General features: G+C 40.2%; 2 protein-coding genes across 2 annotated transcripts in view; one reads left to right on the forward strand and one right to left on the reverse strand.

Annotated features, from left to right (window-relative positions):
• The first annotated feature begins 1397 nt into the window (after positions 1 to 1397).
• On the forward strand, positions 1398 to 10712 carry LOC139143517 (wnt inhibitory factor 1-like). The gene is made up of 5 exons (XM_070713919.1): positions 1398 to 1912; positions 3720 to 3815; positions 7387 to 7491; positions 9145 to 9240; positions 9843 to 10712. Exons 1-5 carry the CDS (start codon positions 1666 to 1668, stop codon positions 9956 to 9958), a joined length of 660 nt encoding a protein of 219 aa, XP_070570020.1. The 5' UTR covers positions 1398 to 1665; the 3' UTR covers positions 9959 to 10712.
• A 1990-nt stretch (positions 10713 to 12702) lies between these two features.
• LOC139143519 (von Willebrand factor D and EGF domain-containing protein-like) overlaps positions 12703 to 15644 on the reverse strand; it is a 70375-nt gene continuing 67433 nt past the window's right edge. Inside the window, exons 30-31 of the mRNA XM_070713920.1 lie at positions 15157 to 15257; positions 12703 to 14368 (exon numbers count right to left, since the gene is read on the reverse strand). Coding sequence (XP_070570021.1) covers positions 14354 to 14368; positions 15157 to 15257 — 116 coding nt within the window. The 3' untranslated portion in view covers positions 12703 to 14353. The remainder of the gene's footprint in view (positions 14369 to 15156; positions 15258 to 15644) is intronic.

Below are 15644 nucleotides of genomic sequence, written 5' to 3' on the forward strand. Positions count from 1 at the left end.
TTACCGTTTTTTCCCTTTTAAACTGAAGGCATACAGGCAACTCCATGTATCCACGGTGGTGACCGAGGTACCCTGAAGTAACTACTCAAAGAATCAGTTTTACATCGTAACAGTCTCCAAACACATCGTCACTCCATAAACACACTTTGGTTATCGCCCCATTGGAAAACACCGGTGAATAGTTTTATCTTTTCACGCTTGATACATGAACCGATTGACATGGTACTTCACACATTTTGTTTACAAAGAGCGCAATAGCATATTTTTTGCCGAAGCAAACACAAGAGGGAGCTTCTTCAAGTGTGCGTACATGTGAAAGGAAGTGTGTTCATAGAGTTTTTCATAAACAAGATGTTTTGATGATGACGTCATTTTCTCCTCCGTATCACAAACTAATGACGTAATGATGTAAACTTAGCCTGATATATAAAAAGGACACAAGGCTGCAACTTTTTCTTACTTTTAATGTCTTTCTATTCTAGCTTCTGGCAATAGTTTCACGTCCATACCCGTGTGGCATGTCGACATGACGGGTACGCTTGTACGGGTGTGATATGTAAGGATGTAGTTCAAAAGCTGACTTCATGAAAAAAAGCTCCATCAGCTGCCAAATTCTGGTTTATTTTCCGTTGTTGTCTGTACAGTTTCTTGTTCTGCAGCCAAAACACGTCGAAACACCTTGTGTTCCTTTAAAAACACAGCCGCGCTTGTAATGTCCACTGCTTTAGTAATAAACTTAATTTCAGAAAGAATTGGATTTCATTTGTCATCGATAACTTCCATATTGCCGCTCACAGTCCGCTTTGAGGCTTATAAGCTTACTGGTATTTCAACAGAATTCTGGGAGAAAAATAAAACCTGTTGTACAAAGCAAAAATTGTAAAAAAAAAATTCAACCGTTATGATACCTATTAGTATAAACCCTTTGACGCCTGCCTGGAAATACTTTTTGACAGTCAACCTATTGTAAATACTGCACAATGTAACTTATTTAGTCTTTGGTCGTATGTGCTTCTCGCCGGGTGCAGCTACCGCTTAAGATAGCTCTATGACGTCATCAAGTAGCTAAAATGTATCTAAGTAAGACGTGATTTCTGCATAGAAAGCTGCTTGTGTAAGCTCGCCGCATGACTAACGTTTGTTGATATGTGGCATATTGTTTTCACGAAAAAAGTCACACTCGATAAACAGTATCAAGATAACATACAAGTATTACTCATCTGTTATTATTTTTTTTAATTTTACATTCCCGCCAGGATGTTGTCTTTCTGTTTACGAGAACATGCGTGATACTTACGTAGAATCCTAATCCTTTCCTGTATTCAAACTTCCTTTTTTCAGTATTCTCTGAATCAGAAAAGCAAACATCAAAACAAAGGGATGCGAAAGTGTTAGTCACTGTTGTTTGGAACTCAAAGTGCAAAATACAGCTAGATCTCGACTTCGTTTTGCCGTTACAAGTACGCCCCGAGTTCTAAAAAATATCCCACGGTCCATAATGGTATCGCCTAAAACTTCCCAAGCCTGGCGGGATGGACCGCCGTTCAGTTGACGTATTCGCATACTGACTCCGCAAAGCGTGGCGGTCGGGTCTGTCGGCTTCAGTGAAGCTGCGCACATAGTCCTCCGCAGTGTTTATCGACTTTACCTTTTTTCACAGTCAAAATGCAACTATCTAGAACATTCTGCTTCCATGGAGATGTCTGGATAGCCAATTCCGTGCTTTTGCTAGTTCTTACATCCAAACTGTCCGTGAGCGCTCAAGTTGTCGGAAAGGTGCGAGTACCGTCGCCGTTGATCTTCGATCCGAAGGCAGTCTGTGAACCTCAGTGCGATTTACACGGTGGGATATGCATCGGCGAAAATAAGTGTTTTTGTGTTGCCGGTCGCTATGGAAACAGATGCGAACACTGTAAGTTACCATATTAACATGTTTTCTTCTGAATGTGCCATTTTATAATTAGTAAATAGTTGGGCTGGGTGAACAACTTTTGCGCCAAAGAAGTGTATGCGTATTTGAAACGTGCTATTGTATTACGTTACGAATGCCGTTCTGTTACCTTGTTGCTTTTCGTACTAGATGTTTGCAAGAGAGAGAGAGAGAGAGAGAGAGAGAGAGAGAGAGAGAGAGAGAGAGAGAGAGAGAGAGAGAGAGAGAGAGAGAGAGAGATTCATGCCCAGGTTTGCAGATTAGCCATCATAAATTCAGTAGGTATCATAAAAACGGATGGATGGCCATGTATCGTATTAAAAAGCAAACCCAGCCCGCAGCAGAGATCATGCACTATCTCAAAATCTCAACATGTTTATTTTGCGAGTGTCCCGGATGATATGAAATATGTCGTTGGCAAGCTACGCATAAGATCTTCATGTTTAGCATCTGGGAATAAACTACGCCAAACATTTCTTCCTAACTGAAATGTTTAAGCTCGCTAGGGTTAAAGACTCTGCTAAACAAGGTGCTGGGTCGTTTCGTAACCGAAGTCTCACGACCCCTCATGGGTGCTCTATCCGGCTGAGGGTGCGTCACCCCTACGATGTGTGTCCAATTTTCTATAATATCCACCAACCGACCAGCAAAAATAAATCTATTAACCTTTTAATATTTCGGCATAAGATTAAGTCTTGAACGACATATGGGAGCATGAGTTAAATTTCCAAATTAAATCTCTTTCTTGGACTCTGTCATAACGAACAAGAGTTTACAATATTTCTTCATTGAAGACACATGCTCACACATTTTCATACAATTCCACAACGGTAGTGCCAGATGTAAAACAGACGATACAACTGGCATACAAATACACAGTTGATCCGAGTATGTTGCTAGGATTACCCCCATGTTAGTATTTATATATATTTCGCCCGTGGAATTTTATTTTGGAGCTCGAAAGAAAATCTCGTTTGAAGTCTCACGTTGCATACGTCACCGCTCTGCAGGATCCGGGAACCTATGAAAGCTCTCCTTGGGGTATGGTAACTTTTACGAGAATAGATAAATGAGAGTTGACACCAGGCTTCAGCAAGAGGATACCAATGTCATCAAAATTTAAATTAGATGGACAATACGGAAATTTATCGGGATGGTTTTCCAACGGGTGGACTGTTCAAGAAAGATATGGATTTGATATGTAAATCAGTCAATCAAACTGAGTGACATGTGACTCGTTCGATCTCCATTAAATTAGATATACAATTTCGCTCAATTTTCTTCATTATGGTGTCCAATTATCTATTTAGTCTCCAAACAACTTAAAAATAAACAGCAATAAGATACAAACAACAAGTTTAATATCAAAGCTCAATAGGTATAACATTTGTTATATTTTTTTTTCACTTTTTTGGTTCCATTTATGGAAAATGTAGTTTTGACCTTGCCCAAAAACATCACATGTTGTGAACAGTGCGGTGTACATGTGTTTCATGTGACAAAAGCAAGGAAAATACAATCATAAGTTACAGCTATTGTCTGTTTTAAACAGTTGCCTAACAAGACTCAAGACAGCATGGGCTGTTCTTGTAAGGTATCTTCTTTCATTTTTTGTGATAATATAATCATGAAATTTATCTGTTTAAAGGCCCATTTCTCGATCCCTGACGCTCGCATCGATTGGCGCGTACGTCTGGTATGCCTTGTGTCGACGTCAGTGTGTGTGTCCATTTTTTCACATTTGACGTGCTTTTACAGACTTGTCGTGCTTTTGTTATGTTTCTTTTAGCTTCATGTTCACCGCCATGCCTAAACGGAGGAAAATGCAAACGGCCGAATCTGTGCGTTTGTCCAAAGTCGTACGCGGGAAAATACTGCCAGTTGGGTGAGTATCCACTTACGTCATCACCACTATCGGAATGTAAACGTGGGAAACATCTCCTGGCCACTAAGCTGATCCATTTCGCAAATATCCAGTTTGTCTTGGTTAAGGATTATGGATAAATCTGATTTGCCAATTCTTATTCAGCGATTCCGATGCTTATCCGTCTTCTGTGAATCTTCTTGGGATGAAAGAGAATGGCAAATTTCAGAATGCTGTATACGTCAGCATTGGAATGTCTGCTTTTATTGTATTATCTCTCACAACAAGTAACCAAGGCATATTATCTGAGCGTTATTTTTCTCTCTAGACGCATTAAGGTGGTATGCGCCTCGAAAATGAAAGACTTAAACTTTTGCTCAGACTTTCCTAAACGATTCTCTCAAACACTCACTTTCAAAATCAAGAATAAAGAATAAAAATCGGGGGTCACAGGGCAAATTTTGGTACTAGAGAAACAAATGACCCAAGATTTACCGATATTCAAAATTCAGAATGGCCGCCATCCCTGTGTTAACCCTATAGATAAAAATTAAATTTTCGAATTTCGGAAAACAAAGCCAGTAAAAAGTTTTCTTACATCAAGAGCTTTAGAATGAACCCCACAAGTGATATATTAGGAAAGAATTGTAAAAGTTAGAAAGTCCAAATATCTGTCCCCGAGGCGCGATCTACCTTAAAAAGTTTTGTATTTGCAACGAAAAGACGCTGGTCGATTGGGAATATTTTCCTTCTAGTTTCGACAGGTAGTTGGCTCTCCTTGCGAAATACACCACCAGCATATGTATAAAAGTACTCGGGAACATGCCATGGGGTGTTAAGTGAGGATCCTGCGTTTCAATTGGTTATTGTTGAAAAATCTTGTAAAACATGCCGACCATGACAATTTACAACACGATTAGCTCCCTAAAATAAGCCAGATATTCATGCAGAAAAACACCTATCTTAGGGGCAAATATCTCCCTTTCTTAAAAGTAGACAAAAGTGGGACAAAAAAGTAATAGAGTGAAAGATGTCAGTTTCAGACACGCAGATGGGATTCAATACTGTCAACGCAATGCATCTGTTGACTTCTTTAGGTTGGAATCTGTTATAAACCGATGTCAATGGAATCGGTGACTCAATCTTAACTCCCAACTCTCAGGAAAACCTAAGTGCTTTTGCTTGAACATAAGCCAAATCTTGTCCGCCTGTACGAAAGGGTGAATCGGCTGGTATGTCTCTTTCTTGTTGATGAATATTGGCGGAAAGCCTAGTTCCAGCTAAGAATAGCCACAGATGGCTTGGCAACAACTTCGCGCAGTCACGCAAAGACCATTCGAGGTCTAAGAATGTTTATGGTGAACTTTTAAATGTATTCTCCAGAAAGAAAAAAGCAAAGGCGTATCCTCTAAGAGAACATCATCCCAATACATTTCAAATGAGAAAACATTTGATGTAACCGTCCGAGTTTTGAAAAAAAAGTTATATTCCGGGCAGAACCAAAGATTTGTGCGCTGGAAAAGTCAAAGGGCTAACGAGTGGTCACATGGGCAGAAGGTAACGTTTTTATAAATACTGCCAAAGTAAATACCGATATAAAATACTGACTGCGTGCACATGTAATTCTGTCACCCTCCTAATTTACCGTTTTACAGAAGCTTTGCAAGTCTATGTTAACCCAGGCTTCATCTGACGAGGGCATAAAATCTTAAAGATCGCCGTTATTGTGCCGTGAGTCTGAAAAGGGTTAGGATATAGATCCCAAACCCATAATTGTCAGTTACTCAATCTGCATCACACTTGTGGAAACAAAAGTCACTATCTGCAACCAATATTAACAATAACAAAGTCGAAAAAACACTTCATATGATGATAACAAACGTTAATTTCAAACCGAAAAACCACAAACATTCCTGAAAAATTTGACGCTCTGTTGATGCTTGGGCTTCCAAACAGCTCACTGATAACCGTGAACATTGAAATAATTATTTACGTTCTAAATAATTAACTTAAGCGATTAAGCGCGCTCTACTGGAAGAAAACAACACCCAAATCATTGTTTCTCAATCATCAGAAGACCTTCTCTGTGAAGAAAGCAATCCCGCTGCGAAAGTTTGACACGATAATAACGTAGTTAGGGAGAAAGTTTATGGGGAAATGACAGACAAGGATTTAACTCCCCTCTTCAGCAAGGCAAGGGAGTTTCACTGGTGGAGCTTAAGCGTAACTTCCCGCAGAGCACAGCAAAGTTTGCGAGTTGTAGAAATCCCTTGTTTGTCACCGGACGTGCAAGCATCTCTATCTGCGACAACATTTTGTGTTATTCACCACGGTTATGTTTGATGTGAGTGTAGTCTAGCACTTACGTTTTTCCTCACAAATGTTTGACATCAAAAGAGTCGATTGGCTGTTGGTTGGACTGTTTAATATTTGTTTGAAATGCTCTGGTAACGCTCCGATCTCCCAATTCTAGAGAACTACAGAATCTTGTAAATTCCGCTGGGCAATGTTACAACGCCTTGATCGATGTCTTTACGCTGAGAAGCTCTCCGTACACGTTGCAGACAAATGTCTTGAGCATCTCTCGGAAAGATATATTCCTTCCGAGTGTAGTCCAAACAAAAAAATCTTTCACGGACTTGAAAAGCCACTTGAAATCAATTAATAGTACATGATTGCGAACCGGTGTCATTACAGGAGGCACATCTCGCAACAGCTGTCGGGAAATCTCGAAAGAATGGGGTGCTCTATGCCCCTGGCAGATGGCATGGTGGCGCACCAGAAAATTGCTGTATTTTGACAAATGAGAGGACGGAAAGTGTAAATATTTACTCGAACGTGTTGGGCATTTGTTCAGGAAAGAAAACCACATACAGTCAGGCGTGAATCTCTTAGTGATAAATTAGCAAAGAGAAATGGCGAGTGTTTGTTGCGTGCCACCAGAAGTGCGGTGGTATGTTTCTGGGAATGCGAACTGTACACGGATGTTAAGTTTTGAATTCCACCGAGTACTACCATAGGTTATGCAGTTCAGCAGCGGTAGGGCCACAACACACCGCAAACTCCTCACGGTGTAAGTCAGTTTTGTCTCGCCGCTTTGATAAAAGAGCGTCTCTCTTTCGGTAGGATGAGGCTACCAGTGTTTCACAGGCCGTTTCTTTCACAGAAATGAGATACACGAATCAGATTTGGAAATAAACAGGTAGATGGGTGGATAGCAGGATAGACCGTGGGGTCAGAAAAAACAGCAAATCAGACAGATGTATTGATTCAGTAACTACAGAAGGAGAAATGACAGTAAAATATTTTTTCTGATATGGTTCGATTTAAAATATCTGATTAACCGATGAGAAGTATTATCAATGATGACCCTTCTATATAACGTTGACTTTAAAACACATGCACAGTATACAATTTACATAACTCATTCATAGACATTTTGACAGTTAACCATTATTGTGATAGATCAACCTTCTCGTTTGAGGAAATAAAATGATAGATGTGTGAAAGTCCAACATATTTATGCTCTCAATAAGCACAGCTTTTGCATAGATAGCAAACAGGTTTGCCACTTTTATCGATTTCTTTACAGCCGTCTGTACGCTATCCTGTATGAATGGAGGGAGATGTGTCAGTGTTCATGGCCGATTTAAGTGTATATGCCCGAGTGGTTTCCATGGTCCACGATGCCAGAATGGTGAGTATTATGCTGGCATGAATGTTTTCGTGCTTTTTGAGTCTGTCTGTCTGTCTGTCTGTCTGTCTGTCTGTCTGTCTGTCTGTCTGTCTCTCTGTCTCTGTCTCTCTGTCTCTCTGTGTCTGTCTGTCTGTCTATCTGTCTGTCTGCCTGTCTGTCTGTCTGTCTCTGTCTGTCTGTCTCTGTCTGTCTGTCTCTCTGTGTCTGTCTGTCTGTCTGTCTGTCTGTCTGTCTCTGTCTCTCTCTGTCTCTGTCTCTGTCTCTCTCTCTCTCTCTCTCTCTCTCTCTCTCTCTCTCTCTCTCTCTCTCTCTCTCTCTCTCTCTCTCTCTCTCTCTCTCTCTCTCTCTCTCTCTCTCTATCTCTCTCCAAATTGTGTCACATAGTGTCAGCGCACCGATCGTTAACAATAACGATGACATACCGAAGAAAAGACGCACGTTATTGAAATTTGTCGTGAGTGAATTTTGTCTGGGCTTTTATTTTCAACGGGAAAGTTATCGATTGTAAAGCAGGTAGATCTTAGTAGCCTTTATTATACCCACGCCTTACAAAGTCAAAATTCACCAATTTTGATGTTAGTAGCGGTGACCCATGACGCCGCACGCCATAGCAATGTTTGTTTTGACATCTGTCATTCATGCCCGTACCATTAAATGTTGATGTTTTCCCCTTCCACGGGACCTTGTAGTACGTAAACAGCGGTCCCATCCCCAGAATCCCCTCTGCGCATGCGACCGGTTGTTATGACGTCCCGGGTCACAGAGTGGGCTATCGTCGACATTCCGTACCGTTTTAGCACTGCGCTCGCGAATACCCTAGGGGCAGCCAGTCATTGATCTGCCTTCCTGGTCCATGCAGCATAAAATGTGAGAATTTGGAAAAGAAAACTTTTCCCAGCTCGTGTTTATTGACCCGAGCGATGAGGGGACATTCTTGTGCAGTAAGTGACGTCACAGCTTTAAGCGGACATTCGGCGTGGAACTCGGTGACCTTAACGAGCCTCTGAACCAAAAATGAGACAAAACTCACAGACGACTACAAAATACCAGTTTCAAGAAATATAAAAGCGTAGAAACGTAACTCCAAAAGGAAAACGTTGCTGTCAGCATCTCAGTTTTTTTTTTGTAGACACCAAAACAAGTTGTTCTCTCTCCACAGAGTCAGAGGATGTGCACGTGTAGAATGAATGGCAATATATGTAATGTTGTCTAATGTTATAAATATTACATGATTTTAATACTAAAGTTTGAGAGGTAACCAAACCTTTTCGTTCGTCTTCAAAGGGAATGGGTTGACGTACCTACAACGCAAAAAGAAAGCTGACATCGATGAGGGCACTTACTGAACGTGGGTTGTGGTAAATCGCTTTGTGTGTAGTCTATGCTGCAGTTGCTGCAGTACAGTAAGTAGCTCGAGGATTTTGCCTGGGGTCGTGGGTTGGACGGCAAACCAACCCTCGACCCCATGACAAAACCTCGAGCTACTGTACTACTGCAAGAGCTGTAGGTGACCATTGGGCGTGGCGTTTAAAAGTGCCGATGTGGGTCACGTATTGTAGAAACACCGGCGTTGACGCTTCGACAATTGAATTATGCATAATTTTGTGAAGTCATTATGCCTTGATACATCATACATATCTGATTTTGTTCCAGCGTTTTGTCCCCAGGGATGTAGGAACGGAGGAGTGTGTATATCACCGAGTGTCTGTCTGTGTACCAATCAATGGAGCGGAGGCGCTTGCCATAAAGGTGCGTAGCATTTTGAACTCAGAGCGAGTGGAGTGACGCGTGACGGGAGTAAAACTGGACACCACTGAAAGAATTATTTGATGCCGTTTATACGATGTATTTCTTTCCCCAAAATATTTGAAGAATTGCACCTCACTACAAAATAAAAACAAGTCTTTGTTGATAAAATATAAGATCAGTGATCAAACAAAACAACCAGAGAGAGAGAGAGAGAGAGAGAGAGAGAGAGAGAGAGAGAGAGAGAGAGAGAGAGAGAGAGAGAGAGAGAGAGAGAGAGAGAGAGAGAGAGAGTATATCATTTCATCAACAAAAGACAAGCTCTTCTTAAGTCTCCTAGTTTGCACTCTGTCAACTTCACCCGTGTGGCAACTTGCCCGTTTGTTGGCACCATATGCTCAATTTTGCAGTGTTTTTGGCAGGGTAAAGAAAAGGACAATTTGTCACTTCGTCTCGATTCGATGGAAAATTGCAGTTAAATCTAAGAAGAGAGAAAAACTTATTTTTTAAGATTTCTAATCTTTGATAGGCCGCCCGGAACAAGACCTGGTTGAGAGCACACAATTCAGTTCTCAATTTTCATCAATCCATCTGCTTTTCTCCAGCGAAATGTTCCCGTCCATGCCTCAACGGCGGCAGATGCAGCGCCCCCAACCGATGCAAGTGCTCACCTCGATACGGCGGGAGAGCGTGTCAAATCAAGAAACGAAGACATAAGTGACAAAGCCATCAAAGTGCTGGAATTCAATGAACCTCGCCTACCTTTGCGCCATTTTTGCCGACAAGTTCTTGTTTCCTGGCCTCTTCTCGCTGAGCGAAACCAAGTAGGACTGTATACCAGGCAGTGTAATATGAGAGCTTGGCGGGATTACGTCGAAACAAAACTTCTCGTTTTATTGACGAAAGTAACAAACGAGACTATTGGATGAAGCATTTGGGAAATGTGACGTCACAGGTCATACGACGGCACCTCTATGCGAGCCACTGAAATCGAATTCAAAGGTGCTGTCCAATCTTTGATTTAATCATCCTAGTAGTACGCAGGCCGATTAGCCTTACTTCGAACATTTAAACTGGAAATTTTGAGCTGTTTTTGACAAACGTCAGCGTGTGAAATGTTTTATGTCGTTGATGAACCTCACCACAAGAGAATTACCTAAACCATGTGATACCAGAAATAATATTAACTGAGCGGTTGCAACACTTTAAAAAAAATATTTTCAAAGCGCATTTCGATTCTTCTGAATTACTTGTCAAAGAAAAGTTGTTCACTTCAAACAATATCGAAGCTTATGAAATACGAGGACATTATCGGCACCAAGTTCTACTTTTTAACGCATTTAGATTTATTGTGATTTGTTTTATTTATTGCTTAGAAAAACCTTCCTGTTGCCCTGACAACCCCCATGGAAATATTCAATCCTTTGATGTTTAATAGACCTTGCTGAAAACCTAATAAACGAAGATTGAAAAGACGCAACGAGTCTCTGTCTTATGTGTGAACCAATTCGACTTTTGTTTTTTCCTATTATTGGCGGTATCGGAGCATATTATACGTGTTGAAAGTAGTAGTCCGGTATGAATCATAGACAGTTATAGGCAAACATTATAAGATCTTCTACATAAATATTTTCGGTTTCTTTATTAATTCTTTGTTTGTTTCTCAGGTCATTTTTGTCCCCTGCATGCAACAAAAATGTGACACAAAATTGCTGCGAAATTTTGTGGTAATTCTGACCTCTCGAAACAATATGACTGCAACTATCTGTCCCGTTTTCCATACAAAAAGGTCCGAGCGTGATATCAGTATGGAAAAAGTAGAGTATGCCATAGTATTGTTGTAAAAATGATAAATTTATTATCCTTTTTCTCGACTGATTACCGAATGTTTAGTCGGAATATACACAAACCCGATGTGAAATTTCACAAAAGCATGCTGGTGTTGTCGCAAAACTATGTTTCTGGTGAGCGTCGACGGCAAACATTAAACATCTTCACTCATGGGTATATCCCGTGGCATTGAGGGAAAGTTCAACCAGCCCGTTGTTTAAATGACGTCATGCAAATTAAAATGTTTCTTCCATCTGAGTGTGTTCCCGGTGACTTGTGAAAAATGCGACCAATCACCACAACCGTAGGGGGGGGGGGTCAAAAGATAATTTCCATGTGGTTTGGTAAAGGATAATTTTAGTTTTTAATGTTTCGCTTGAAAGCGAATGCGAGTCAGACAAACACAAATAATTGCCTTCCTGTGTAAACAACGCCCTATCGTTGTAGCTCATTGGCCAGGCACACCACGCTATTCAGTGCAGTCGCCCTCATAGATCCTTCTTCTCACATACTTTTGTTTTTATGCTTGAAACTTTTTGAGGCCAAAATAACGAATGTCGACACTTTATGAGGTGTAAGCAAACATGTGGAAGATGTTTATTATGACGAAATAATAATATATGTACATAAAAGTCACAATGTTTTCATTTATTTCAAAATAATCGTTATTGTACAGGGATTGGATGAAAAATACTGATCTAATGGCAAGATCACAATGACTATAAATGATGATGAACGCATCTATTCAAATTGTCTGTCTTGTGTCACAGTATTGAAATATTCTTGGTCATACTGAGGAATTCCTAGAGTAAATCAGGGATATTTGGGAAACCTTGAAGGATGGATTACGTTTTGAAACATTCTGTTCGGTATTAATACTTTTGTTCTCAGTGTAACCCAAATTTCGCGACTCATAAATTATATATAAGGTTGTCGCATGTTCGTGTACATTTTGAGTAGCAACGTACACGTTACTCTGGACGCTGAACCAACGGAAGTCTTCGGTGTTTGGAGAGACCTAACAGGTATGTACTATGTTAATGTTGTGAGGAGCCGACTATCTCGCATCTGAGCACGCTCTCATTTTACGACACGTTGACAATTTGGTTACGGGTTGCTCCATTACATCTCACGAGGACAGAGGGGGTAATGTTGGAGTGAAGACACGCAAAGTTTTCGTGTCTCAATATCGATATATTTCTTTCAGAATGGGCTGAGTTTGCGCATTTTCTCCCCTTTTTGATGAAGCCCCTTCTCCAAAAATCTAATGATTCATACCCGCTCCATCTCGGTGTACAAAACACGGTTTAAAAGGGATTTTAAAATGGCAAAATCTTGCAATCAACCCAGGCTACAGTCTCTGAAAGAGATGAGAGATGACCAATGCTCTCGTCGATAGCAGTTTCAGTGCACCTCATTGAAGTATCGTGCCCAAAATCAATTCCAACGGGAAGGAGCAAGTGATTGTTTCTTTTGGCGCCATGTCAAAGCCATGGTCCCCCAAGCGCTGACACTACTTTAAAACGTTCAAGGTCCTTCTTAACATGTTGAGGGCGCTCTCCAGTGGTTCTGGACTGCTCGTGTGCGAAAGGCTCGAAGTTGAAAAGTTCAGCAATAAATATGAAGAAGATCATAGAAGCTTATAAAATTTTATTGAAAAAGATGGAATTCAAAAGTCTCGCGATCGAGATTTTACGAACTGATCATATCAATTGATAGATATCGATTCATATCGATCATGAATCATTTGAAATAAATTATTGACATTTTCATCTGCACTTCAGGAGGTCAGTCACCTTTTTGTCAACTTCTGAAAAAAATGAAGTGTGTTTCCTCTCGTCACTAATATTTTGAAGAGTCTAGACAAGAAAATACTGGCAAATACCACAGATATTAGTTATTAACTTATGACAAAGAAGTAACTTGAGTTACGTCACTCATATCAAGATAACAGACTTCTGTTGCATATGTAACCCACGGACTAAAACATTGCCGATCGTCCTCGACAATATTAAATGGATTTACGCAAAAGCCCCTTTTCAGAAAGTTTCAGAGAAAAAACCCGGGAAATCTACACGAAATGTAACAGACAAAATCATTGACAAAAGACAAAATATTGTGTTTATTACCTATTGCTATAACTTCGTATAGGTTTTTTTTTCAGGAAAAAAAATTAAATAAAAAAAACTGTTAAAACATCACATGTTAAACTCTAAATGTACATTTCGCTACCCGTAATGGTTGCATGATCTATGGCGTAGATACGATATAAACAGTCAAGAAGTCGTCTTCATCGACAGAAATTAACATGATGTAGTAGATTTCAACTTGGCTACCTTGGGAGTCCTTAGGCCTCTAGCGTCCGTTCTCACTTACAAAACAATAGCTCATCATAGGTGATATATGACTGAGAAATATATACAGGGGTTATAGGGGGTGGGTTTCCTAACTCAGGAGGTTGGGTCAAATTCTTTGTGTCTGGGTCAACTTAAGTGATGAGGTAGAAAGAGAGAGTGAGGTACGTCATCGTACAATGGCCCCGATACGAGGAATTTGGATTGCTCACAGTACGTTCCATGTTATGTTAATGACACCGATTTAATTGGTCCTTTGTAAATCCTCCAGAATATTCAACAATTACTACACAGAAGTGTTTTAATTATTGGTTATTCAATATCCCGCATATATTTGACAGTTCTTGGATTCCAGCTTTCACTTTCTTCAAAATCTTCTTGTGGTATAAAATTTTGTTATATTATAGGAATGGAAAAGAAATAAAGCGCCTTGGTAATTCATCCTGATACGGACAGTGGTGATACAGGAAGTTTGAGCCCATAATACCAAGTGCATTGTAATGCAGTCTCCGAAATATCGAACGGGTTTTCTAAGACACCACAAGAGTATGTATCAATTATTCATGTACGGGATATTATTCCATAACTTCAAGTCTATTTTCTCTGATTTTTTTTTCAAAGCAGTAACAGCTGAACAGCTCGTCTTATGACTGGTAGGTACGTTCGTTTGTGACGCCCGGCAACTGTATGCGCATGCTTGATCCGCCTTGCATTGGAACTCTTGTGGGCGAGATTCGATTAGTCTGTGCTTTTGAACTTGACCCTACCTCCTGGAGGAGTATCACTAATTTGTACGTTAACACATTCAGCTGCATATTAATAGTGTCTTAATATTGGGTGTTTTATTAATTTCTGGAGAGCCACTACTCCTGGCTTGCGACTCTGAAGCAGATCTTTCATTTTATGGGCAGTGTTCAAAGTGCACCGTCTCGTCATCTTGCATACGCCTGGAAAATATAAACAAGCAGATAAATGAGAATATCGATAAATAAACCATCGTCAAAAACGCACACATCAATTTCTATCTTTGTAAGTAACAATTCAGAAATCGCTACATGCACAAGTGTATACTTCTATTTTGAAGGCCACTCCCCAAGGTCATAGAATTTCCGTCACTCGTATTCATAGCCAATAAAATCGGAGCCATGCAAAAAAAGTGCGCCGTCAAAATTGCACAGTGCTACTTACATTTGTGAAGCAACGTCGCTAATACGCCAATTTTACTGTTCAGAAGTATTTAAATTTCAGGTATACCGATTTAAAGGGAAACGGTCGTCGGAACTGCGCCTGTGCGAGTTTCTTGTTTACAAACAATGTATTTCGTACAAGATATCTAGATGCACCTCATCATCATAGCTGCAATGTTTAAATTATACGATGCAGATTATGACAGACATGTTTTAACTTTCATCAAGCAGCGTCTTATCTTGGATACAAAGTTTACATGGGTCCCATACGACCTTTTGAGCACAGTTCATAGGACTGTTATCCCTTTAACTTTACTCTGCCATAATATGAGCGCGTCTAATATATGTAAATGTTTAACTGTACAAGAAAAGTGTGAAACCATCCTGTGTAAAGCAAATTGTAAAATGTATATGGTAATTAACACATCAAAATAAACTTAGTCTATAAGCCCATTACGTCCCTTGTCTAAATTTTGTGGCTCTTCTCTGAATCCGTATGTAGCAGCTGAACTTACGATTTTGAATGCACGTCATTCTTACAAACTTACCGATCTCCTTCTGCAAGACGCACCGGAGTAACCACGTCGACATTGGCATACGTTGGGTCCAACACATCTGCCACCGTACATGCACCGTTGTGAACAGATCGCTGTATAGACACATAGAAAGAACATTTACTACAGAAATTATCCAAATTCGCCTTTTTTAAACAGTTGGGACGTTTAAATTTACTTGAAACTGCCGAAAATTAATTTCAATATTGCAATAATTATCGGTGACTTCTGGCTGGACGGAGACTGGCAGGCGCCTTGAAATCATACCTGCAGCATGGCTCTCACACCCAAAGTTGCTGTGTTCACACTACAAAATTTGCGTGGTCTCTGTTAGTCTGTCCTGGTTTTAAAGTCGCTAGAAAACAAATATTAATATGCTGCATTGGCCCGATGCGGCCCAATTTATGTCCAGCCTGAGGGGAGGGGTTTCAGTCGATATAAAATTTAAAACTGGACGCAAATCATGTGTGAACAGCTTTCTT

Source organism: Ptychodera flava, chromosome 11 (genome assembly GCF_041260155.1).
Source record: "Ptychodera flava strain L36383 chromosome 11, AS_Pfla_20210202, whole genome shotgun sequence".
In the NCBI taxonomy this organism is placed as follows: Eukaryota; Metazoa; Hemichordata; class Enteropneusta; family Ptychoderidae; genus Ptychodera; species Ptychodera flava.